This window comes from Chiloscyllium punctatum, chromosome 24 (genome assembly GCF_047496795.1).
Source record: "Chiloscyllium punctatum isolate Juve2018m chromosome 24, sChiPun1.3, whole genome shotgun sequence".
NCBI lineage: Eukaryota > Metazoa > Chordata > Chondrichthyes > Orectolobiformes > Hemiscylliidae > Chiloscyllium > Chiloscyllium punctatum.
This window is the reverse complement of record NC_092762.1, coordinates 81783724-81810956: the sequence shown is the minus strand read 5'-3', so window position 1 is coordinate 81810956 and position 27233 is coordinate 81783724. Positions and strand designations below refer to the sequence as shown.

The 27233-nt window shown below is 44.1% G+C and overlaps 1 protein-coding gene across 1 annotated transcript in view; it reads right to left on the bottom strand.

Annotated features, from left to right (window-relative positions):
* cers1 (ceramide synthase 1) overlaps positions 1–27032 on the bottom strand; it is a 58754-nt gene extending 31722 nt beyond the window's left edge. Inside the window, exons 1-2 of the mRNA XM_072594308.1 lie at positions 26185–27032; positions 172–331 (exon numbers count right to left, since the gene is read on the bottom strand). Coding sequence (XP_072450409.1) covers positions 172–331; positions 26185–26433 — 409 coding nt within the window. The 5' untranslated portion in view covers positions 26434–27032. The remainder of the gene's footprint in view (positions 1–171; positions 332–26184) is intronic.
* Positions 27033–27233: the final 201 nt, after the last annotated feature.

Sequence of the window (27233 nt, the reverse complement as noted above, 5' to 3'; positions counted from 1 at the left end):
AACTTTACTTTACTTCAGTTGACTTGACCTGGAAGTGCTTGGCAAAGAGATTGGATTCAAAACAACCCAATTGCAGGCACTGAGCAGTTTGATCTCAAGCTGCAGAACATTTCTTTAAAAAGCACCAACTAGTTACAATAAAAACTGTTAGAGTCGGTCTGCTTACCGTACCATAAAAGACAGATGGTGGATCATGGAAGAAGGGGTAATCTGTCAGGAAGAGTAGGTAGGTGCTGTAGGACCAGGAGGCAGTGTAGAAAGTCAGCTTCCATGCACTCTCTGGCATCTTGGCAGCGTCTCGGCGTGGCAGGTCACACCAGCGAGCTAATGGCTGAACGACAGAGAGAGAGAGAAAGAGAGAAAGGCCTATTATCATCACCACTCAGTGGAAGCAAATTACAATGGCAGCCATAGATTACGGATCACAATTTGGCTCTCTCTACAACTGCATGCTGAGGTTGGGATTATTGGGGTGATGGAAGGCAGGGAGAGTGGGGGGAAAAACGGGGAATCAGTTTTAGGTAGCTCAATAATTGCCTCTGTTCCCTCAGCCAAAAGAGTAAACCTGACTCTCCCCTCAATTGAAAGGGATACAAAAGGAAATGTACTGGCACTGAAGCAGGCTGTTCATCCCATCGAGTTGTTTTCTTAGAGGCCAGCAAACAAAGCATGTTTAGCCTCAGTTTGGTGACTATTGTTGTTGAGAGGTCAAGGAACTTGGAATGGCTTTGCCAAATGGCCTGCAGTTTTTAATCTTCCCCATTGAGTTCACACACATGGGCAGCCTGATTAATAACTGATCCTATTTGGAGTGAAGCTAACAGCAGCATCGGAGCATTGGAGGAGTATTCTGAGATTGGAGGAGCTTCCAGAGACTGAGAAGAGTGAGGCCTTGGAGTAGTTTGCAAACAGGAATGGGAATTCCATAGAGAAAAAAAAGAGGAATTACTTCATCAGGAGCTAACGTAGCGAGCAGAGGAGCAATGGGGGAAAATGAGGCTTGGTTCACATTAGGGCACAGGAAGCTGAGTTTTGAAGGATTGCAGAGTTTACAGAGAGTAGAAAGCAGGAGACAACCAGGAGTGTGGAGAGTGATTATGTCTAAAGGTAATACAGGCCTGAAAAAGGGATTCAGCAGATGAACTGAGCGTGGGCAATGAGACATGTGCTTCTAGTGAGGTCATGGAAATGTGGTCAGAAACTTATCTTAGGATCGATTGTGATCCCCATGACAAGACATTTCTCTCCTCTTCTTCAAAGCATCTTGCAGGAGGGAGGTGGGGACCAGAGCTGGGGTGGATTTACTCAGTAACATTCAGGCAACTTTGATCAAATGTTATATCCTCAAAAAGGTATCAAAGAATGAATCCAGTTGAAAAAAAGGTCACAAATTAGATATTTAAAGAATGTGACAAATACAGAGGAAACATTTAATGGGGTGTGAGGAGGAGTGGGAATAAATGAAATTCTTATTGAACTGATGCAGATTCAATCCTCCCCCACAACAAAACGCGACAGAAATTGGAGGATTTTCTCCAATCTCACTCGCACCCGCCCCCAACTTCCTTAAAGGGTGCCATGTCCTGTCAGGGGGTAGTTCCCAGGGTAACTGGACCCCACTCACTTCCCCTCCCCAACATCCTCATCTCAACCCAAATGACCATGCCGGGCAGTTAAATGCCACAAGATTATTTGACTGTCTAAACAGCCTAGCCCATATCCTTAAACTGTGGTCCCGGATCTGGACTCCCCAGTAGAACATAGAACATAGGACGTAGAACATTACAGCGCAGTACAGGCCCTTCGACCCTCGATATTGCGCCGACCTGTCATACCAATCTGAAGCCCATCTAACCGACACTATTCCATGTACATCCATATGATTGTCCAATGACAACTTAAATGTACTTAAAGTTGGCGAATCTACTGTCATTGCAGGTAAAGCATTCCATACCCTTACTACTCTCTGAATAAAGAAACTACCTCTGACATCTCTCCTATATCTATCCCCCCTCAATTTAATGCTATGCCCCCTCGTGTCTGCCGTCCCCATACTTGGAAAAAGGCTCTCGCTGTCCACCCTATCTAACCCTCTGATTATTTTATATGTCTCAACCTTCTTCTCTCCAACGAAAACAGCCTCAAGTCCCTCAGCCTTTCTTCGTAAGACCTCCCCTCCATACCAGGCAACATCCCAGTAAATCTCCTCTGCACCCTTTCCAAAGCTTCCATATCCTTCTTATAATGTGGTGACCAGAACTGTACACAATACTCCAAGTGTGGCCGCACCAGAGTTTTGTACAGCTGTAGCATTACCTCATGATTCCAGAACTCGATACCTCTATTAATAAAAGCTAAAACACTGTATGCCTTCTTAACAACCCTGTCAACCTGGGTGGCAACTTTCAAGGATCTGTGTACATGGACACCGAGATCTCTCTGCTCACCATTGGAACATCCTTCCTCCATTTACTCTGTCTAGTCCTGATAGAATTTATAGGTTTTAATGAGAGGTGCCCCTCCCTCATTCTTCTAAACTCCAGTGAATATGATCTTAACTGATCCATTCTCTCTTCATATATCAGTCCTACCATTCCAGGAATCAGTCTAGTAAACCTTCCATCAAGAGAACATCCTTCCTCAGATAAAAAGACTGAAACTGCACACAATGCTCCAGATGTAATCTCACCAAGGCCCTCTACAGTTACAGGAATCCATCCCTGCTCTTGTATTCAAATCCTCTTGCTCCGAAAGCCAATATACCATTTGCCTTCTTCACCCCCTGCTGCTTACTTCCAGCGACTGGTGTACAAGGACACTCAGGTCTCATTGCACCTCCTCCTTTCCCAATCTATCGCCATTCAGATAATAATCTGCTTTCCTGTTTTTTTTGTTAACCAAATGGATAACCTCACGTTTATCCATATCATGCTTCATCTGCCATGTACTTGTCCACTCGCTCAACTTGGCGAAAGTGAGGACTGCAGATGCTGGAGATTAGAGTCAAGATTAGAGTGGTGCTGAAAAAGCTCAGCAGGTCAGGCAGCATCTGAAGAGCAGGAAAATCGACGTTTCAGGCAGGAGCCCTTCATCAGGGAAACAAGGGCTCCTCCCTGAAACATCGATTCTCTTGCTCCTCGGATGCTGCCTGACCTGCTGCGCTTTTCCAGCACCACTCACTCAACTTGCCCAACTCACAGTTTCTCATTTAGAATAGCAAGATACCTGAGAAGGGTCAAAGAAGAGTTTTGTCATGGCTTTCTGGCCAGTAGGCAAGACCCCAATTGTATCCAGTAACTAAAGTTTGCCATTTTCAAATTGGCATCTTATCATAAAGTGAATTGTGCTATATAAATACAAGGTTTTTTTCTCACTTGTTCCAATTGAAACAATAGATTGAAGTCCTGACCTTGTGTGACTGTTGTTGTTCCCTATTTCATCACCAGGAGGCAGTCTTGGGAGTAAACATTAATCGACCATCAGTTTTGGGTAGGATTTGATTACCCACACTGTCTCAGATAAACAGCATTATAGTGACTTTTTCTGAGGAATTAAGGTAAAAATTGGGCAGAGGCTTATTAACTCCTTATAGAAATTACAGTTACAGGCCATTGAAGTTGAATAACATGACATTGTCTAGTATGCCAGATGCCCAATAGCAAAGTTACCAAAGATCCACAAAGGTCTACAGCACAGAAATAAACCCTTTGGTCCCATCATAATCATGCTGGTCAAAAACCGTGCTGGGCGGCACGGTGGCTCAGCGGTTAGCACTGCTGCCTCACAGCGTTGGGAACCCAGTTCCATTTTCCCCCTCAGGTGACTGTCTGTGTGGAGTTTGCACATTCTCCCGGTGTCTGTGTGGGTTTCCTCCGGGTGCTCTGGTTTCCTCCCACAGTCTAAAATTGTGCAGGTAAGGTGAACTGGCCATGCTAAATTGCCCATAGTATTAGGTGCATTAGGGATAAATATAGGGTAGGGGAATGGATCTGGTTGGGTTACTCTTTGGAGGGTTGGTATGGACTTGTTGGGCTGAAGGGCCTGTTTCCATACTGTAGGTAATCTAATCAAAAACAACCATCTAACTATTTTAATCCCATCTTAAAGCACTTGGCCCAAAGCCTTGAATAAGACCATAAGAGAAAAGAGCAGAAATTTGGTCATTTGGCCAATTGAGTCTGCTCTGCCATTCAATCATGGCTGATAAGTTTCTCAACCCCATTCTCTCGCTTGCTCTCCATAACCCTTGATCCCCTCGACAATCAAGAGCCTATCCATCTTTGTCTTAAATATACTCAATGACCTGACCTCTACAGCCTTCTTGGCAATGAATTCCATCGATTCACCACTCATTGGCTGAGGAAGTTTCTCCTTATCTCCATTCTAAAAGGTCTTCCCTTTTCTGTAAGGTAGTGCTCTTGCGTCCTCATCTCTCCTAATGGAAACGTCTTCCCAATATCCGCTCTGTCCAGGCCATTCAGTATTCTGTAAGTTTCAATCAGATCCCCCTCATCCTTCTAAACTCATATTGAGTATTGTCTCAGAGTCCTCAAATGTTCTTTATATGTGAAGCCTTTCATTCCTGGGATCATTCTCATGAACCTCCTCTGGACCCTCTCCAGGGCCAGTACATCCTTCCTGAGATATAGGGCCCAAAATTGTTCACATTATTCTAAATGTGGCCTGACCAGAGCCTTATAAAGCCTCAGAAGTACACCTTTGCTTTGATAATCTAGTCCTCTCAAAATAAATGCCAACATTATATTTGATTTCCTAACTATCAAATCAACCTGCAAGAGAATCATGGACTAGAACTCCCAAGTCCCTTTGCACTTCAGATTTCAGAATTTTCTCCCCATTTAGAAAATAGTTCATGCCTCAATTCTTCTTAGCAGAGTGCATGATGTCACATTGTATTCATGTTCCCAATTTGTATTCCATTTACCACTTCTTTGCCCACTCTTCTCACAACTTCTCTAAATCCTCTGCAGCCTCCCTAATATTACCTGTCCCTCTACTTATTATTGTATCATCTGCAAACTTAGCCAGAGTGCCCTCAGTTCCTTCATCTAGATATTAATGCATAAAATGCAAAGTTGTGGTCCCAACACTGATCCTTACAGAACACTACTAGCCACCGGATGCCATCCTGAAAAGGACCCTTTTATCTCCACTCTCTGCTTCCTTTCACCTTGCATCTGACACCATGGGCCCTTATCTTAATCAGTAGCCTCCTGTGCAGCACCTTGTCAAAGGCCGTCTGGAAGTCCAGATAGATAACATCTATTAGTTCTCCTTTGTCTAACTTGCTCATTACTTCCTCAAAGAATTCTAATAAGTTTGTCAGGCATGATCTCCCCTCGATGAAGCCCTGCTGACTTTGCCCTATTGTACTTTGCAGTTCCAAGTATTCAGAAATCTCATTCTTCACAATGGACTCCAAAATCTTACCAATGACAGAGGTCAGGCTAATCGGTCTGTAATTTTCCATCTTTTGCCTTACTCCCTTTTAAACAGGGAGTTACGTGAGCAGGTCCTCTGAGACCCTCCCTGACTCCAGTGATTCCTGAAAGATCATCACTAACACCTCCACTATCTCTTCATCTACCTCCTTCACAACCATCTGGTCCAGGTGATTTATCCATTTTCAGATCTTTCAGTTTTTCTAGCACCTTCTTCTCAGTGATGGCCACCATATCTACCACAGCCCCCAACTCTCTTGAATTGTTTTGGATATTATTTGTGTCTGCCACCACGAAGACTGACACCGAATACTTATTCAGCTCCTCAGCCATGTCTTTATTCACCACTATTATCTCTCCAGCTTCATTCCCCACTACTATCTCTCCAGCATCCAACATCCACTTTTGCCTCTCTTTTGCCCTTTATACATCTAAAGAAACTCTTGCAATTTTCATTTATATTACTGGCTAGCTTACCGTCATATTTAATCTTCTCCCTCCTTATTTCTTTCTCTGTTGTCCACTGTTGGCTTCCCACTGCCATTCACATTGTATGTTTTCTCTTTTGCTTCTATGCTGTCCCTGACTTCCCTTGTCAGCCATGGTTACCTCAGCCTCCCTTTAAAATGCTTCTTTTTCTGAGGGATGAATTTTGGCTGTGTCTCCCAAGTTACTCCCAAAAACTCCTGCCATTGCTGTTTCACTGTCTTTCCTGCTAGGCTCCTCTCACACAACGCATCATCACCTGCCATTTGGGCCACCTACAGTCAGACCACACCACCAGAGATACATTTCCCTCCCCACCCCTTTCACCATTCCACAAAGACCATTCCCTCAGCGACTCCATCATTAGGTCCATGTGCAACTCACCCCCCCCCACCAACCCACCCTCCACACCTAGCACCTTCCCCTCTCACTGCAAGAGGTGTAAGACCTATGCCCACACCTCCCCCCTCAGCTCCATCCAAGGCCCCAAAGGATCCTTCCAATCTGGCAGAGATTTTCTTGCACCTCCAAACACCTCATCTACTGTGTCCATTGCTCTCGATATGGTCTCCTCTACATTGGGGAGACAGAATGCCAACTTGCAGAATGTTTCAGGGAACATCTCTGGGACATATGCACCAAACAGCCCCACCGCCCTGTGGCCGACCACTTCAACTCCTCCTCCCACTCCGCCAAGGACATGCAAGTCCTGGGCCTCCTCCACCACCAAATTCTAGCCACCCGACGCCTGGAGGAAGAACACTTTATCTTCCACCTTGGGACCCTCCAACCACAAGGATCAATGTGGTTTCCACCAGTTTCCTCACCTCCCCTCCCCCTACCTTATCCCAGATCCAACCCTTCAACCTGGCACCGCCCTTTTGAACTGTCCTACCTGTCCATCTTCCTTTCCACCTCTCCACTCCAACTTATCACCATCACCCCCCACCTTCATCTAACTATCACATTCCTAGCTACCTTCCCCAGCCCCACCCCTCCTCCCATTTATCTCTCAGCCCCCTTGGACCCCACCACATTCCTGATGAAAAGCTTATGCTTGAAAGGTGAACTTTCCTATTCCTCGGATACTGTCTGACCGGCTATGCTTTTCCAGCACCACACTCTTTGACTCTGATCTTCGACATCTACAGTCCTCACTTTCTCCTAGGCTCCTCTGCCATCCATTTCTGGTCAGCTCCTCCCTCATATCTCTGTAATGGCCTTTATTCAATTGTAATACCGTTACATCAATTTGCACCTTCTCCCTCTCAAATTTCAGAGTAAGTTCTATCATATTACGGTCATCTGCCTCCTAAGGGTTCCTTTGCAGTCAGCTCAGTTATCTGCCTCATTGCACAACACTAAATCCAGAATTTCCTCTTCCCTATTGGGCTCCACCACAAGCTGCTCCAAAAAGCCATCTTGTAGAGATTCCACAAATTCCTTTTCTTGCAATCCATTACCAACCTGATTTTCCCAGTCCACCCGCATATTGAAATCCCCCCAGGATCACTGTAACCTTGCCTTTCTTACACTGCTTTTCCATCTCCTGGTGTATCTTGTGCCCCAAATTCTGATTATCGTTTGGAGGCCTGTACATAACTCACACTGTGATTTTGTTTTTTAACCGTTGCAGTTTCTTGACATGCCTTAACATCACAAATGCACATCTAAATACTTCTTAGACATTAGGAGAGTTTCTGCCTCTTACCACCCTTACAGGTAATGAGCTCCAATTTCCCACCACTACCAGGGGGAAAAATGGCTTTCCTCCAAATCACCTCTAAACCTCCAACCCCTTACCGTAAATCTATGTCATTGATCCATCCACCAAGGGGATAAAGTTCCTTCCAGTCTGTGCCCCTCATAATTTTATACATCTCAACTACGCCTCCCCTCAGTATCCTGTGCGCTACAGAGAACAACCATAGTCTGTCCAAACTCTCTTCATCACAGAAACTCTAGGCCAAGCAACATCCTGGTAAATCTCCTCGGCACCCTATCTCGTGTTATCACATCCCTTCTATAATGTGGATTCCAGAACTGCACTCAATGGTCTAGCTGTGGCAGAACCACATTTTATCCAGTTCCAGTATGACCTCCCTGCTCTGAAACTCTATGCTATGGCTAATAAAGGCAGGTATTTCATCTGCCGTATTAACCAGAAATTGCTGGAAAAGCTCAGCAGCTCTGGCAGCATCCGTGGAGAGAAATCAAAGTTAATGTTTCCGGTCCAGTGAGGCTTCTTCAGAACTGATGATGGTTAGTTACCATCAGTTCAGAGGAATGGTCACTGGACCGGAAGTGTTAACTCTGATTTTTCTCCATAGACGTTGCCAGACCTGCTGAGCTTTTCCAGCAATTTCTGTTTCTGATTTACTGCATTTGCAGTTCTTTCCATTTTTATACCATCTTAACCACTTTATCCACCCGCCCCACTACCCTAAGGGACCAATGGACATGCACACCAAGATCCTGCTGATCCTCAGTACTTCTCAGGGTCCTACTGTTCATCATATGTTCCCTTATCTTTTTTGGCCTGCCCATGTGCACCACCTCACATGTGTCCAATTGAGTTCCACTTGGCATTGATCAGTCCATCTGACCAGCCCTTCTATATCCTCCTATAATCTAAGCCTTACATCTTCCTTACCATCAATTTATGAATCACACCATTTTGTCCATGGAGAATAGATATTGCCTGTGAATCCCCGTTCATAGCAAGGATCTGAGTCTTCAGGAGAGAAAATATGTGGATGGAAGGGGTAAAGAGAGTGGTACAGGGTGTTAAAATGTTCAACCTCCTCACAATACAACTTGCTACTGTTTCTGGCCTGCCTTGTAATAATCTCCTGGTACAGAATAATTCTATACAGTGCTGGTTACTCAGATTAAGTTCCTGCTTATACACAGTCTGACTGGCTGGTATTGATAGCTCAGTGGCCATGTGCATCTGATGTGGCATTTTGGATGGTGTTAAGGGTTGTAATGTGTCACTGCTGACAGCAAGTAGGCAAAAATATACAAGATTGCATATCCATTTACATCACACATGCAGAGACCAGGTTAGTAACTGAGTGTGGAATTGTTTAAAAATAAAAATAATTATCAGCTTAGTTTTGAAATAGTCGCTATTTCACTTTGACTCACTCCTTCTCGCCTCTGGGTCAGAGATATTACAGGGTCCCAGCCCCACTCCAGAATCTTGAGCACTCAGTCAAAGTTCCCACCTCAGCACAGTGCTCAAAGGAATGCTGTAGTGGCAGAGGTACCATCATTCAGATGGGATATCAAATCAAGGTCCCTAACTGTGACTGCAGTTTCACACCAGGCTCTGATTTTGCCTGGGAAATCTCCTCTCACTGCAAAAATAAGCAAGAGTCATAGAGTCATAGGGATGTACAGCATGGAAACAGACGATTCGGTCCAACCTGTCCATGCCGACCAGATATCCCAACCCAATCTAGTCCCATCTGCCAGCACCCGGCCCATATCCCTCCAAACCCTTCCTATTCATATACCCATCCAAATGCCTCTTAAATGTTGCAATTGTACCAGCCTCCACCAATTCCTCTAGCAGCTCATTCCATACACGTACCACCCTCTGCGTGAAAAAGTTGCCCCTTAGGTCTCTTTTATATCTTTCCCCTCTCACCCTAAACCTATGCCCTCTAGTTCTGGACTCCCCAACTCCAAGGAAAAGACTTTGCCTATTTACCCTATCCATGCCCCTCATCATTTTGTAAACCTCTATAAGGTCACCCCTCAGCCTCCGACGCTCCAGGGAAAACAGCCCCAGCCTGTTCAGCCTCTACCCATAGCTCAAATCCTCCAACCCTGGCAACATCCTTGTAAATCTTTTCTGAACACTTTCAAGTTTCACAACATCTTTCCAATAGGAAGGAGACCAAAATTGCACACAATATTCCAACAGTGGCCGAACCAATGTTCTGTACAGCCGCAACATGACCTCCCAACTCCTGTACTCAATACTCTGACCAATAAAGGAAAGCATACCAGCCTTCTTCACTATCCTATCCACCTGCGACTCCACTTTCAAGGAGCTGTGAACCTGCACTCCAAGGTCTTGTTCAGCAACACTCCCTAGGACCTTACCATTAAGTGTATAAGTCCTGCTAAGATTTGCTTTCCCAAAATGTAGCACCTTGCATTTATCTGAATTAAACTCCATCTGCCACTTCTCAGCCCATTGGCCCATCTGGTCCAGATCCTGTTGTAATCTGAGGTAACCCTCTTCATTGTCCACTACACCTCCAATTTTGGTGTCATCTGCAAACGTACTAACTGTACCTCTTATGCTCGCATCCAAATCATTTATTTAAATGACAAAAAGTAGAGGACCCAGCACCAATCCTTGTAGCACTCCACTGGTCACAGGCCTCCAGTCTGAAAAACAACCCTCCACCACCACCCTCTGTCTTCTACCTTTGAGCCAGTTCTGAATCCAAATGGCTAGTTCTCCCTTAATTCCATGAGATCTAACCTTGCAAATCAATCTCATTCAAACTTTGTCGAACGCCTTACTGAAGTCCATATATATCTCAACTAACATTATTAAAACAGAGTATTTGATCATGTTATTTTCTTGCTATTAGTTGGACATGTAAACCACAATATATTCCATTTTTTGACTGACTAATGAGAGTTGGAAAATCAAGCAAAAAGGCCTGCCAATCTCAGTTACCAAATTCTTCCCACAGAAGTAACATTCGGGACCATCCTGCATTGGTGCTGAGTCCTAGTCCAGGACTCCTGATGATGCACGGTCATCATTACCATGGTAACAATGCAAGCTGTCCCCATTTTCTCTGAGCAACTTGAGATGAGCACTGTAAACTGGCCTGGTTAGCAGTTATCAAATCTCAGAAAACAAGTCAAAACCAAATGTAACTTGGATCTAATCATGGAACACTTAGGGATTGGATGCATTTCCTATCAAAGTTCTGACATGTAGTTGTAAATCCTATAGAAATATGTTTGTGTCGAGTCAGCTCCTTTTAAACACAGACATAGCAGACTATATACTATATAACATACAGTCACTGAAGTATTCTTGCTGGCAGCTACTCCCACAATGTGATAAGTGGCTGGAAGGCCCTGTGTAACAGCAGTATGGCTGGACCTACACACCACAGATTGCAGTAGTTCATGGCAGCAGCTCACCACTGCCTCCCCAAGATCCGTCAGGAGAAGGCAATAGATGCTGGCCTAGCCCACATCCCATAAACAAATAAATAAATCATTTTGGCATTGCAGGTTGAGGATGAAATATTAGCTAGGACACTGGAGAAGCCATCCCAGCTGTGACGTTATAATGCCATGAAATCTTTTATAGCCATTAGAGGAGATCCAGAGAGGCTTTCAGTTAAACAGTTCAATCAATATACACTACCTCCAACAATGCAGAGCCTCTTCAGTACTTTGTATTAAAGAATATATTGTAAAAGGATCATTTGTAGAGGAAAGGGTTTACTAACATCACAGGCTAACCACAGCCATCAGGGGTTATGGAAGGAGCTAAATCAGCGCACCATGTTTTCTGAAAGTTGTTCACGTTCTGTACTTGTTACCAATGCAGTGCAACAATGTTTTAGGAGCTGTATTGCGAACGCTTAAGTTGAAGTGACTCCTCACAAGGGACCACCATGCATCTCAAATGAAACGTAATTAGCTATTAAGTTTTTTAAAACATCGATCATGGGATGCAGGTGTTGCTGCTTGGGCCAGCATGTATCACCCATCCCTAATTGCCCAGACAGCAACTGAGACTCAACCACATTACTGTATGTCTGGACTCACAGATCAATTCAGGATAGCAGATTTTCTTCCCAGAAGGCAATAGTGAACTAGATAAATTCTTCTGACAATCAACAGTGGTTCTTTGGTTATCATTGGGCTAACTTTTAATTGCAGTTAATTGCAGCACAGTGGCTCAGTGAATAGCACTGCTGCCTCACAGCACGAGGGACCTAGGTTTGATTCTACTGTGAGATGTGGTATTATAGGCTATCTTTATTAAATCACTCGCCAGTTCGTTGTATTCATTAATACCGGGCTCCCATTCATTCATTCATAACCCTATACTGACCTATTACTATAACACTGTTTCATTCATAAAACTGCAGATCTGTAGTATCCAAATTTAAAAGCAACCCTTTCAAACCCATCATTGTATTCCCACACCTATCAGTCCCTGCTACAAGCAGTGTTTACCTCAGCATACAGAGCAAAACCATCCCTGTTAAGTCTCCATGAGACATTATAATATTAATCAGTTTACCAAGCAGCTCCAGGCCCTGAATAGATTAAGTACCTGTTAAACACCTTTGAACTGGACCATTATCCCTTTAAGAAAAAAACTGACAAAACAACACTTCCATGAAATTGCATGAATGAATGAAACTCAGACCAGCAAATAGTAAACAAATCTCCTATCCCAGCTGCACTAATCAGTTTAATCTCCTTTGTTCTTTTATTACAATTTTTAATTTATTTAGAGCATACAGGCCTAGTATTTTTACTAAAATTTAAAAGACAAAAGGGCTAACACCTCCTAATTGTGTAAGCAGACCGGACAGATATCCATCAGAAGTAGCAGCTAGCAAACCCATCTCCTGGCTCCCAAACCTTTGTGTACTATCGAACAACAATATTACACCATACTAATGAGATTTTAATATATGAAAGAACTTTAGGGCGACACGGTGGCACAGTGGTTAGCACTGCTGCCTCACAGCGCCAGAGACCTGGGTTCAATTCCCACCTCAAGCGACTGTCTGTGTGGAGTTTGCACGTTCTCCCCGTGTCTGCGTGGGTTTCCTCCGGGTGTTCCGGTTTCCTCCCACAGTCCAAAGATGTGCAGGTCAGGTGAATTGGCCATTCTAAATTGCCTGTAGTGTTAGGTTAGGGGTATGGGTGGGTTGTGCTTCGGCGGGGCGGTGTGGACTTGTTGGGCCGAAGGGCCTGTTTCCACACTGTAAATAATCTAATCTAATCTAATCTAATCTAATCTGTGTATAAAGGAGCTCTTGTAAGTACTGCATATCGAGTTTCTGTTGATGCCTCATACCTGTGCTGCGATTGTTGAATAAAAGTGGCTATTTTCACCACTCACCAATTTTGGTCGTTATTTGAACATGATCCCACACTACCTTTGGGCAGCTGTCTGTGTGGTGTTTGCACATTCCCTCTGGGTCGGCGTAGGTTTGCTCCGGTTTCTTCCCACAGTCCAGGGATGTGCAGGCTAAATGGATTAGTCATGGTAAATGCAGGAAAAGGGCAAGGAGGTGGGTCTGGGTGGGATGCCGTTCTGTGGGTCGGTGTGGGCTCAATGGGTCAAATGGCCTGCTCCCACACTGTTGAAATTCTACAAAATTGAATTTAAATTTCACCATCTGCCACAGTGGGATTGAACCCTCACCCCCAGAACATTCGGCTAGTGATTGGATTAGTAATTCAGAGGCCATTGCCCTTCCTCTTAGTATCATATAAGAAACCTATTTACTGTTAAGATTAAGCCTATCTTCAGCCAATGGACATCCTTCCCGACATGGTATCAATATCTTAGACTGATATCAGCTTAAAAGGATTGGTAGCAGTAAACCTACTCCAGACATTACAGATGGTTCTGGCAAAACCCATAAACAACACATTACACCATTTAGTCTGCACATAACTTGCATGTCAGATCATACACAATTTTATGGATAAAAACACGTTCTCTACACCATCCTACCCGTAACAGACTCCTCTATGAAGTACTTTTTATTTACAGATTTCAGTGTCAGAGACTGCAGAAGTCAGAAAGCACTGTCTAATCTCTGATGTGATGCAGCAAACCTCCAGATATTTTCCAGCCTATCTCATGATGTACCCTTTTCAACTTCAAACACCATCAGAAAACCTCAACATGAAAGGCTCTGAATGCCTCCCAGGAAGAAAACTTTTTAAAGTGAAATAGAAATACTAATCTGGTATGTGTAATAAATGAGAACATGGATACTGATACACTTCACCTCAAGTACAATCTAATGTTATAGTTTTACATTTACAATGGAGATCATAAATTACAGGAATTCCTCTATTGTTGCTCACAGTGCTTCCACCCCTCCAGAGGAGACCAATCTCAATACACTGCTGCTTTACTGGTGCCAAGACTGCCCTTAGAGTTTGATTTTCCCATTTCACAGGGTAGCAACAATGTATAATACCATATTGGAAGTCAGTAGAACTCAAGCCTCAATCCAAACGCTGGGAGATGACATGCAGAGCAGGGAATCTCTAATATAGGTGATCTATTTAAGACCATAAGACCATAAGACATAGGAGCGAAAGTAAGGCCATTCGGCCCATCGAGTCCACTCCGCCATTCAATCATGGCTGATGGGCATTTCAACTCCACTTACCCACATTCTCCCCGTAGCCCTTAATTCCCCGAGACAACAAGAATCTATCAATCTCTGCCTTGAAGACATTTAGCGTCCCGGCCTCCACTGCACTCTGCGGCAATGAATTCCACAGGCCCACCACTCTCTGGCTGAAGAAATGTCTCCGCATTTCTGTTCTGAATTTACCCCCTCTAATTCTAAGGCTGTGTCCATGGGTCCTAGTCTCCTCGCCTAACGGAAACAATTTCCTAGCGTCCACCCTCTCCAAGCCATGTATTATCTTGTACGTCTCTATTAAGTCTCCCCTTAATCTTCTAAACTCCAATGAATACAATCCCAGGATCCTGATTTCTTGAGACACATCCCACCCTGATTTTGGAATAATAATCTCCCTTAGAAATGTGGTGGAGGAAATTTCAGTATTACATGCCCATGAACATCTGTCATGGTGTAATTAGACACTCCCACCCATACTAACACTACAGCAATTGAGGAGCATCAAGCAGTTTTTCAGCTTGATAGACAACTTTAATTTGCCTCACAAACATTCAAGGTCTTGTGGAACAGAGTATTATGACTTTAAAATGTTAACCACAGTTCAATTAACCTTTTCAAGTCCAACCTTCATGATTACACTTGACTTTCACACGGTTTGTGCAAAACCACCAGAGCTTGACTGGCAGAATATAAAACCCACATTCAAAATGCATGTCTGAACATTCACACAATTCCTATTTTAAGAATTGATGGTTGAAAACCAGAAGAGACATATTTAAGAAAATTGGCAAAGGAACTCGAGAGAGGTGAGAAGTTTTTTTACAAGACTGAATTACTAAAATATAAAACCTTCTGCCTGGAAAAGGAAGTGGAAGGAGGAATAATGATAATATTCAAATGGGAACTGGAAAACGTGCAGAACTCCAGGGAAAGAGGTGGGTGAGGCTACTTGGATTGTAGTTGCAAAGAAGCAGAGGGATGCATGATGGGCTGAATTACCTCCTTCTGTACTGGTCAATTCTAAAAGGAAAACGGCAAACTATTCATTTCTCTTCTCATCATTGTTCAGCCAAGTTAGACACAAAGTTAATAGATGTAAATTTGTGCACATACATAAAACATCTCCTGCTGAGTGCACCCCGCACAAAAACTGTGTTGTGTGTGAGTGCGTCTTGTGGTCATTGGTCACAGAGAGAATTGAATGGATTGGGGACAGCAGCGTTGTCCAAAGGTCAGGAACATACCAGGAAACCTCAGCAGTCTCAGTAATCTCAGGCAGCGGTAATCAGAATCCTTGGACTCACCTCTGTTACACAGAAGCAGGGACAGGAATGTTTGACAGTTTAATTTCTTAAAGCGTTTAACAATTTTTCAATGCTGACTTTTTTTTCATGTTTTACTGTGTAAACTGGATTAGAGGGTATAAGCTATAAAGGAGAGGCCAGTAAAACTCAGGTTGTTTCCTCTGGAGCAGCAGGAGGTTGATTAGATTAGATTACTTACAGTGTGGAAATAGGCCCTTTGGCCCAACAAGTCCACACCGACCTGCCGAAGCATAACCCACCCAGACCCATTCTCCTACATTTACCCCCTCACCTAACACTACGGGCAATTTAACATGGCCAATTCACCTAACCTGCACATTTTTGGATTGTGGGAGGAAACCAACACAGACACAGGGAGAATGTGCAAACTCCACACAGAGTCGCCTGAGACGGGAGTTGAACCCAGGTCTCTGGCGCTGCGAGGCAACAGTGCTAACCACTGTGCCACCGTGCTGCCCACTAAGAGGGGAGACTTGATAGAAGTTTATAAAATTATGAGATAGGGTTGGCGGTCAGATTCTTTTAGCCAGAATTGAAATGTCAAACCTGAGGGGGAATGCATTGAAGATGGTGGGGGGGGGGGGGGGGGTGGAGTTCAAAGGAGATGTGAGGGGCAAATTTTGTACACAGATTGACAGGAATTTGGAACATGATGCCAGGGGTGGTTGTGGAGGCAGATATAATAGGGGCATGTTCAGGGACTTTCAGATAATCACATGAAAATGCAAGGAATGGAGGGATATGGACCAACGGCAGGCAGCATGTGATTACTGTCTCACAGATTATGACTGCAGCAACTCTCAAGAAGGTCATAACAAGCTGGCTGCTGGAACAACATCCTAACCTTCCACCACCAATACATCTCGATTGCAGGGTAGACCATCAACTGAATGTACTACAGCAAACTGCCCAGGTTTCTCCAACAACAGCTCCCAAAACCATGACCTCCACCACCTAAAAAGGACATTTGAAGTGAATTAGGCTGCTGGGACTCGAGTGGGGAAGTGAGACTAACTGTCTTGCCCTCCAGGGAGCTGGTATGGAGTCCATGGTGTCAACTGAAGTATATTAGCATTGATAGAGGATTGTGTCACTAATAAAAGACAGAGTTGGGATAAGGAGGGAATTTTGATAATGGCAACCTGTAACTAATGGAGTACCACATTGTTGAGAACTGGGACACACTTATTTACATTATATATTAATTACTTAGATGAGGGAAGGGAGAGTACTATAAATGAGTTTGCAAAAGACACGAAAATAGAAGGGAAAGCAAGTGGTGAGGACGAAACAAGGAGTTGACAGAGGGATAATGACAGGTTAAGTGAGAGGGCAAAAATCTAGCAGATCAAATATAATGTGGGAAAATATGAAGTTATGTACTTTGACATTAAGAATAGAAGAGCTGAACATTATTTAATCAGGGAAAGACTGCAGGAAAGTGCATGATAGAGGGATTTGAGAATTGTTGTGCATGAATCACAAAAAACTAGCTTCCAAGTTCAGCGGGAAGGCAAGTGGAATGTTTATTTCAAACTGAATGGAATATAAAAATAGAGAGGCATTACTAACTCAGTAACCCAACCACATTGGCGTTGGAATCAGTCCAGAGAAGTGATTTTGGGTAAGGAGGAATTTTCTTATGAGGGAAGTGTGAATAGATTGGACCTGTACTTAAGAGTCTTGAAGAATAAGGGGTGGCCTTATTGAAACATCCAAGCGTCTTAGAGACTTGGCAGGAAAGATGGTTTCCCCCTGTGGGAGAGTCAAGGACCAGAGGTTATAATCTCAGAATAAGGGGTCACATATTTAAGTGAGAGATGAGGAGGGTGCCTTATTGCATAGGGTGGTGAATCCCTTACCACTGAGGGCTGCCAAGGTTGGGTCACTAAGCATGTTCAAGGCTGAGATTTATAAAGGGTTATGGGGAAAAGGCAGAAAAGTGGAGATGTGGAATTTCTGGTCAGGCATGATCTCACTGGATACCAAAGCAGACTCGATGGGCTGTTTGGTCTAGGAGAAAGTGAGAACTGCAAATGCTGGAGATCAGGGTCGAGAGTGCAGTGCTGGAAAAGCACAGTGGGTCAGGAAACATCCGAGGAACTCGAGAATCAATGTTTCGAGCATAAGCCCTTTATCAGGAAGGAGGCTATGGCCTACTTCGGCTCCTACGTCTAATGGCCTTCTGGTGGGCTCAGCAGCCTCTGTGTGTGTTGTGAATGACTCTGTAACAAGGGCAGTAGACACAACAGGAATACCACCATCTCGAAATGTACCTCTCACTTGAGCACCATCCTGACTTTGAGATACATCAACCAGTGAAACACACAGACTCAGACAAATTCCCACCCTAACATTGCTGTGCATGTCCCTGCACCAATGTGGAGGTGCCAGTGTTGAACTGGGGTGGACAAAATCAGAAGTCACACGATACCAGGTTATAGTCCTGCACTGCACCTGATGAAGGGGCTGCGGTCCGAAAGCTTGTGATTTCAAATAAACCTGTTGGCCTATAACCTGGTGCTGTGTGACTTCTGATTATGTCCCTGCACCTCTAAGGATTGCAGCTGCTCAAGAAGATGGCTAGCAACCACCTTGTCTACAGGCAACGGAGGATAGGCAAAAAAAAAGAAATTCACACCATCTACAAATCACAGCTGAATACCTCTCAATCTGCAGCAGTCATCAAATATGGATAAAACACAATCTGGCAGGCTACCACTTCTCAACAGGATTAAAGTAGCCACAGCAACACTGCTTCTCATGTGTTAATTGCATACAGTCAAGTCATGACAGATTCCCAGTTTGCTGGGACCATAGAGAGATAATTGGCTCACACAGTAACTGGCTCTCCAGCTGTTTCCAGTCTGAAAGTTCTGGATCCTTTCGTACTTGTGATTTTCAGTTTTTCTCCTTCATCCTGATCACTGTCAATCTTGCCTTTCATTTACAATATTTGTTTTATACTTTTACAACATTATTTTAATTCAGTGCTTGCACATTTCTACTTACCAAGCCAAGTGTGGCTAACAAAACGGGTGACAAAGTAAAATAATGATTCTAGGTCAAAAACTTATGGGTTTAACCCCTAGGCCAGAGGCTCAAATCTAGGCTGATATTCCAGTGGAGGGCGGAGGGAGTACTGCATCGCCAGTGGTACCATCTTTTGAATGGCAGGTTACACCCAGGTCTTGTCTGTCCCATCAGCACAGCTTGTCTCATTGTCCTGATTAACAATTTTACATCTCAACTGCCGTGACAAACTCATGTCACTGTTGTGAGATCTTGATGTGCACTGTGTTTCCTACATTGCAACACTTCAAAAAGAAAAAGGATTTCACTGGAAGAGGTTCTGAAAGACACTACATAAATGCAAATTCACTTTCTCTTCAACATGTTCAATGTTTGGCGCTCAAATTTTCAGTTATGTTTCCTGCATAATTACGTGACCCAAGGTATTAACTGTCTGTAAAGCACTGTGGGAATCTGGAGGTCTTTCTTTCAGTATACAGGATGTGGGTAACACTGCTGAAGCTCTATTTATTTCCATGGTCAGTGCGACTGCAGGTTTCACAACTGTGTGAGTACAATGAGGTAGATAATTCTATCTCATTGAGTGAGTAAAGATCAAAAGATTTCAGCAAATATGATCTCAAATTAGCATGGTGTGCTAATCCAAAAATGTGCGGGTTAGGAGAATTGGCCATGCTAAATTGCCCATTGTGTCCTGGGATGTGTAGGTTAGGTGCATTAGTCAGGGGTAAATGTAAAGTAATAGGGTAGGGGAATGGGTCTGGGTGGGATACTCTTCGAAGGATCAAAATGGCCTGTTCCACACCTTAGGGATTCTATGATCTATGGTGTAGAACACTAAATGGAAACTGAAAGCCTTGGAGCTTTCAAAAGACTGAAGCTGAAGCTTCACTAGGCTGATTCCTAGGATGGCAGGTTTTTCGTGTGAGGAGAGATTGGGTGGGCCTGTATTCATTGGAATTTAAAAGAATGAGAGGCAACATACAAATTCTGACTGGACAGGCTGGATGCAGGGATGACGTTTCCCTGGCCGGAAGGGTGGCCTGAACAAGGGGTCATTGTCTCAGCTTACAGGTTAGGACATTCCAGTAACAGCTGAAGAGAAATTTCTTCACTCAGACAGTGGTGAACTCACTAGAATTCACTAGAACAGAAGGCTGTGAAGGCCATGTCCTAGAATATAGAAATTCATTTATTTCTAAATTAGAGGCTAACAGTGTTGGGGGATATGGGGAGGGAGAAAGTGTATGGCATTGACATGACCAATCATGATCTTGATGGGCCAAATGACCTTCTCCTGCTCCTATATTTATGTTACTATGGTAGTCTCTCTCGCGCTCTCTCTCTCTCTCTCGATGAGCTGTTAAAGCAGTGCATTCTGTAGACCATGCATACTGTAACCACAATTTGAAGATAGTGAATGGCTTGAGAAAGAATGCAAGAGGATTTTTCTTCCTTAAGAAGAAAGGTTATTCTGTCCATTGTAATTGGTGCTAGCTCACTGAAACTTTATCTCTATCTGTCTAACATATGAATATTTTAACCTTTTTTGAACTCACATTTACCTATTACATTTAAAATTATTTTGTATTCAATTTCCAGTCTCCCTGGTTGTAGCAAATCAACGCTCAAGGTTTAAAATGAAATTTCTTCCTACCTTACCCTCTGTTCATTCTGTGGTGACCTTAAGTGTATCGTCTATGCTCTCAGCTTCAAATGCCCTGCACTTCCCCACCTCTTTAGGGAATATAAATAGATATATGAATGAGAAAGAAGTAGGAAGTTATGCTGATAGTGCAGAATGAAGGAGGATGAAAGAAAAAGCAGAGTGAAAGAAAGTTTGGATGGGAAATAAACTCTAGCATGCACCCGTTGAGCTGAATGGTCTGTTTCAACACTCAACTCCTCACTGTCTTGAAATAGTCAAAGTTCTTTTCTATCAGATAGGCATGGATAAGCCTATATTTCCTGCAATTAAAAAGTGTGAAGATTAAAGCCATAGTCTTTCATTCCCACCTGAAAGTCCACTTCCTTGACAATTACATCATCCCAATCCCAGGCAATAATCTGTGTGCGACCTCAATGGCAGATTTGACCTCAGGGCAAGCGTGCCCTGCATGAAGCTGTCTGCTTCCATCTCCAGTAAGAGTGCAAGCCTCAGATCTTATGCAGCCAAAACTGTCAACCATGCCTTTTGTCACCTCCAGACACACTCCTGGCTGGGTTCTCACATTCAACATTCCCAAAATTTCCGAAGGTCATCCAAAACTCACCCATTTCTGTGCTAATTTGTGTTGAGAGTACAGTGCTGGAAGAGCACAGCAGGTCAGGCAGCACCTTAGGAGCAGGCGAATTGACATTTTGGGCATAAGCTCTTCATCAGGAAGAGCTTCCTGATGAAGGGCTTATGACTGAAATGTCGGCTCTCCTGCTCCTCGGATGCTGCCTGACCTGCTGTGCCTTTCCAGCACCACACTCTCAACTCTGATCTCCAATATCTGCAGTCCTCACTTTTCCCTGTGCTAATTTGTGCCAGGTCTTGCTGACTTCTTCTCACTGTTTGTTGAGCTCCCAGTCAACTTGGTTTTAACATTCTCATCCAAATCTTTCTTTGACCTCATCCCTCTCCACGACCTCCTTCAACCCCAGGAACTGCAGAGTTTTTGCACTCCTCTCTCCCTTCACTCATGAATACCTGATTATAATCATCCCATTTTGCCTTCAGCTATCAAGGTTCCAAGCCCTGGAATACCTTATCTTAAACTTCTCCCCTACTTTTATTTCACTTCTATCCTTTAAGACAGGACTTTTGATTTTTAAATTCATTTATAGGATGCCAACATTCATGACTCGTCCAACATTTATAGCCCATTGTTATTTGCCCAAGACTGGGTGGCAAGCTGCCTTGTTAAACTGCTGCAGTCCTTCTGTCACTCACAATCATGCTGGGAAGGGATGTCCAGGAATTTGACCTGGCAACATTGAAAAGTCAACAATATAGATCTAAGACAGAGTGGTGTAGAGGGGAGCTTGAGGAGGTGGTGTTCCCATGTTTCTGCTGTCCTTGTCTTTCCACATGGTAGAAAGTGTGAGTTGGAAGGTGCTGTTGAAGGGACTGTGGAGATTTGCTGCAGTGCATCTTTCCCACTAGCTTCACCAATGATCCTCAGACAGCACCTTCCAAATCCATGACCACTTCCATTGAGAAGGACAAGGGCAGCAGATATGTGGGAACACCACCAACTGCAAGTTCTCCTCCAAGTCACGCACCATCCTGACTTGGAAATATATCTCCGCGCCATCACTGTCATTGTATTAAAATCCTGGAATTCCCTCCCTCAGGGCATTGTGGGTCAACTTGCAGCAGGTGGACTGCAGGGTTCAAGAAGGCAGCTCACCACCACCTTCTCAAGGACAACTAGGGACAGGCAATAAGTGCTGGCCCAGCCTGTGACACCCACATTCCACAAACTGAATAGAAAAAAGAAATTTGCCTGTTTATGATATTGCTTCGGGTAGATGTTAAAGGCATATGGCTAGTAATCTGAAGATGAGCTAATAATTTTCTCAGCGTCCTGGCCAACATTCTTCCATCAACTAACCTCACCTACAAAATCACGCTGGACTAATTGTCAGGGATAATTGATTTGGTTTGATTTATTATTATTGTCACATGTACCTTGGTCCAGTGAAAAGTTCTGTTTTGCATGTAGTACAGGCAGATTGTAACATACAAAGATCACAGAACATTTGAACAAAGTGAAGAATACAAAGTTGCAGCTGCAAAGAAAGTTCACAAAAGCAAGATCAACATTAGATTGCTGGACAGAAAGTTTGACAATATTTGTCAAGGTGGAAAAACTACTTCTGGACGTTGATAGATACTCAGAGTTTTCAACATGTCAAAGCACAATATAGATTAATTGGCAGCATAAACCACACAAGAAGAATAAAAGTTTGTGAACATTTCACATCTACCTCACCATTATTCTATATAAGCACATATCTGTTCCCACCTTACTTTCCTGCCCACTGTACTGTTGATATTTTCTGATCAACCTGCTCAGGGATGTTATTCCTTACCCCCTGAGCATGTGGGACTTGAACCTGGACCTCCTGGCTCTGAGGCAGACATACTATCACAAACATCATCCCATTCTATTGTACCAGAGCCATTGCAAATGTGAAGTCTGACATTGTCCACAACAATTTGCCTTCTGAAGTTTAAAACGGTCACAGAAAAATTCTTCGGGCCACAGGATCTGTACAAACATCTCTCTGTCAGTTAAAAGCAAGAATCTGAAATGGTAAGTTTGCCACAGCTTAGTAGACGATATACAAACTCAGTCCCTAACATCAGGGAGGCTACAATCTCATAAAGCCATTCCAACATATGAAGCTTTATTTTAAAGGATGCGATGGATGTACATATAAGGCAATGAGTGAATTTCAATCCAAGGCTTATATCACCCAAATAGACTGATATCGTCCCAAAACATTTACTGCTTACTCTTCTATACATTCCACTGCACCTATACATAGGGCCCAGGATCGATCAAGTATTGTCCATAATTGACACAATTATCTACAATTGTATCAATTCAAATTCTAAAAGGAATAACGTATGTTCGTGCACCTACTAGAGAAGGTGCAAAACTTGACCTACTCCTGGGAAATAAGGCAGGGCAGGTGACTGAGGTGTCAGTGGGGGTGCACTTTGGGGCCAGCGACCATAATTCTATTCGTTTTAAAATAGTGATGGGAAAGGATAGACCAGATCTAAAAGTTGAAGTTCTAAATTGGAGAAAGGCCAATTTTGATGGTGTTAGGAAAGAACTTTCAAAAGCTAATTGGAGACAGGTGTTCGCAGGTAAAGGGATGGCTGGAAAATGGGATGCCTTCAGAAATGAGATATGAAGTATCCAGAGAAGGTATATTCCTGTCAGGGTGAAAAGGAAGGCTGAACTGAAAATGTGTTGCTGGAAAAGTGCAGCAGGTCAGGGAGCATCCAAGGAGCAGGAGAATCAATGTTTCGGGCATGAGCCCTTCTTCAGGCAGTTGAAATGGAAGGCTGGTAGGTGTAGGGAATGCTGGATGACTAAAGAAATTGAGGGTTTGGTTAAGAAAAAGAAGGAAGCATATGTCATGTACAGACAGGATAGATTGAGTGAATCCTTAGAAGAGTATAAAGAAAGTAGGAGTATACTTAAGAGGGAAATCAGGAGAGCAAAATGGGGCCATGAGATAGCTTTGGCAAATAGAATTAAGGAGAATCCAAAAGGGTTTTACTGTTTCCATGCTGTACATCTCTAAGACTCTATGACTCTATGACAAAAGGGTAACTAGGGAGAGAATAAGGCCCCTCAAAGATCAGCAAGGTGGCCTTTGTGTGGAGCCACAGAAAATGGGGGAGACACTAAATGAATATTTTGCATCAGTATTTACTGTGGAAAAGGATAAGGAAGATATAGATTGTTGGGAAATAGATGGTGACATCTTGCAAAATGTCCAGATTACAGAGGAGGAAGTGCTGGATGTCTTGAAATGGTTAAAGGTGGATAAATCCCCAGGACCTGACCAGGTGTACCTGAGAACTCTGTGGGAAGCTAGAGAAGTGATTGCTGGGCCTCTTGCTGAGATATTTGTATCATCGATAGTCACAGGTGAGGTGCCAGAAGACTGGAGGTTGGCAAACGTGGTGCCAATGTTTAGGAAGGGCGGTAAGGACAAGCCAGAGAACTGTAGACCAGTGAGCCTGACCTCAGTGGTGGGCAAGTTGTTGGAGGGAATCCTGAGGGACAGGATGTACATGTATTTGGGAAAGCAAGGACTGATTAGGGGTAGTCAGCATGGCTTTGTGTGTGGGAAATCATGTCTCATAAACTTGATTGAGTTTTTTGAAGAAGTAACAAAGATGATTGATGAGGGCAGAGCAGTAGATGTGATCTATATGGACTTCAGAAAGGCGTTCGACAAGGTTCCCCATGGGAGACTGATTAGCAAGGTTAGATCTCATGGAATACAGCGAGAACTAGCCATTTGGATACAGAACTGGCTCAAAGGTAGAAGACAGAGGGTGGTGGTGGAGGGTTGTTTTACAGACTGGAGGCCTGTGACCAGTGGAGTGCCACAAGGATCGGTGCTGGGCCCTCTACTTTTTGTCATTTACATAAATGATTTGGATGCACGCATAAGAGGTACAGTTAATAAGTTTGCAAATGACACCAAAATTGGAGGTGTGGTGGATAGCGATGAGGGTTACCTCAGATTACAACAGGATCTTGACCAGATGGGCCAATGGGCTGAGAAGTGGCAGATGGAGTTTAATTTAGATAAATGCAAGGTGCTGCATTTTGGGAAAGCAAATCTTAGCAGGACTTATACACTTAATGGTAAGGTCCTAGGGAGTGTTGCTGAACAAAGAGACCTTGGAGTGCAGGTTCATAGCTCCTTGAAAGTGGAGTCGCAGGTAGATAGGATAGTGAAGACGACATTTGGTGTGTTTTCCTTTATTGGTCAAGAGTATTGAGTACAGGAGTTGGGAGGTCGTGTTGCGGCTGTACTGGACATTGGTTAGGCCACTGTCGGAATATTGCGTGCAATTCTGGTCTCCTTCCTATTGGAAAGATGTTGTGAAACTTGAAAGGGTTCAGAAAAGATTTACTAGGATGTTGCCAGGGTTGGAGGATCTGAGCTACAGGGAGAGGCAGAATAGGCTGGGGCTGTTTTCCCTGGAGCATCGGAGGCTGAGGGGTGACCTTATAGAGGTTTACAAAATTATGAGGGGCATGGATAGGATAAATAGGCAAAGTCTTTTCCCTGGAGTTGGGGAGTCCAGAACTAGAGGGCATAGGTTTAGGGTGAGAGGGGAAAGATATAAAAGAGACCTAAGGGGCAACGTTTTCATGCAGAGGGTGGTACGTGTATGGAATGAGCTGCCAGAGGATGTGGTGGAGGTTGGCACAATTGCAACATTTAAGAGGCATTTGGATGGGTATATGAATAGGAAGGGTTTGGAGGGATATGGGTCGGGTGCTGGCAGGTGGGACTAGACTGGGTTGGGATATCTGGTCAGCATGGACGGGTTGGACCGAAGGGTCTGTTTCTATGCTGTACATCTCTATGACTCTATATACAGCATGTATAGTCAATCACGTTGTGTATTTGGATAGCAAAATTGAAAGAGACTAAATGACAATTAACTATATTAGTATCATGTATCAATTTATAAAGGGATAGGAGATGACAGAATATTTGGACAGCGAGAGCGTTGTGTACCTATCGACCTGTGTAGAAATTAGAGGTGAGTGGAGAAATGGATTGCAGAATGAAAGAAATGAAAGAATGAGAGGACAGGGGTGTCAGAAGGAGATAGATAGATTAGAGCGTTTTCATAGTCTGTGTTGACATGTTCAATACATTTTTCTTAGTAAGAGCGAACAGATATGAAGGGACACACACACACACACAGACCTGGAAGAGGTAACGCGAAGTAGCCTTCCGGAGTAGAGTCCAGGCCACGGCACAAATCAGGAACAAAAGCCCCTCGGTGGCGGTGAGGGACGCATTCTCCAACAGGGTCCGTTTGGAGAGCTCGAAGCCGCAGTCCGTGCACTCGGCGATTGCCGTGTTCATCCGGGAGAAGCCTTTCACCAGCAGCTCGCCATATCCAGGCATAGGCTGCACCATCGTGACAACCTGCTCCTGGAGCTCCGCTTCCATTGAACGTCAATCCGGTAACCACCCTCCCCCCCCCCCGCCAAAATAAACAAATAAAAAACTCAATCGATTAGAAACAAAAGGGAGTTAACTCAGAAACACTGTGCAAAAGTCCGCCGACAGAACCGAGCTAGAAAGTACAGCGAGACTGTTCCCCCTGGGTTTACAAGGAAACAATGTGTCCGCCTCTTGCAGCTTGAAACAATGTAATTGTTGACTAACTGCGGGCTACAAAGTAGCTGCAGGGGATGTTGCTCCCTGCGAATTGGTTCACGAATCGACGCAGCATCTCGACAGAAACCATTCAACGCCTCGAGAAGGCGAAACCGAGCGAGGGCTGAGAGATCTCCCGCCTCATGAATGATTCACGCAGGGTGATCGCCTCGGTCGCTGATCCGATGTTACCCGGGGTTCGCGGGCCCAGCTCTCCCCGGATTCTCGCCGGCCCCTTCTTTTCTCTCTCTCGCTCCGTGTCGTTCAATTTCACCTGTTCCCGAGTCAGTTTCACCCGGAAATTCTGGGCACTGCAACCCCCACCCCCCTCCTCGTCCCTCCTCTCGCCACTTGCTGCAGTGTGTCACCCCTCACTGGATTCCCAAGCACAAATAGGCAGATTTGACAGGCTGGGCACGTCTCTTTTCTCAGTCCCTCCTCCCCCCCCCCAGCAGAAAGCAGAGTGACCTCTCCTTTACAATCTGTTCACATTCAGATGACACTCAGTCCCGCCCACTGCAATAAGGAAGATTCCCAGCGAACAAGACACCAGGAGCCATGTGACCGTCCACTTGACAGCTTTGCAACCT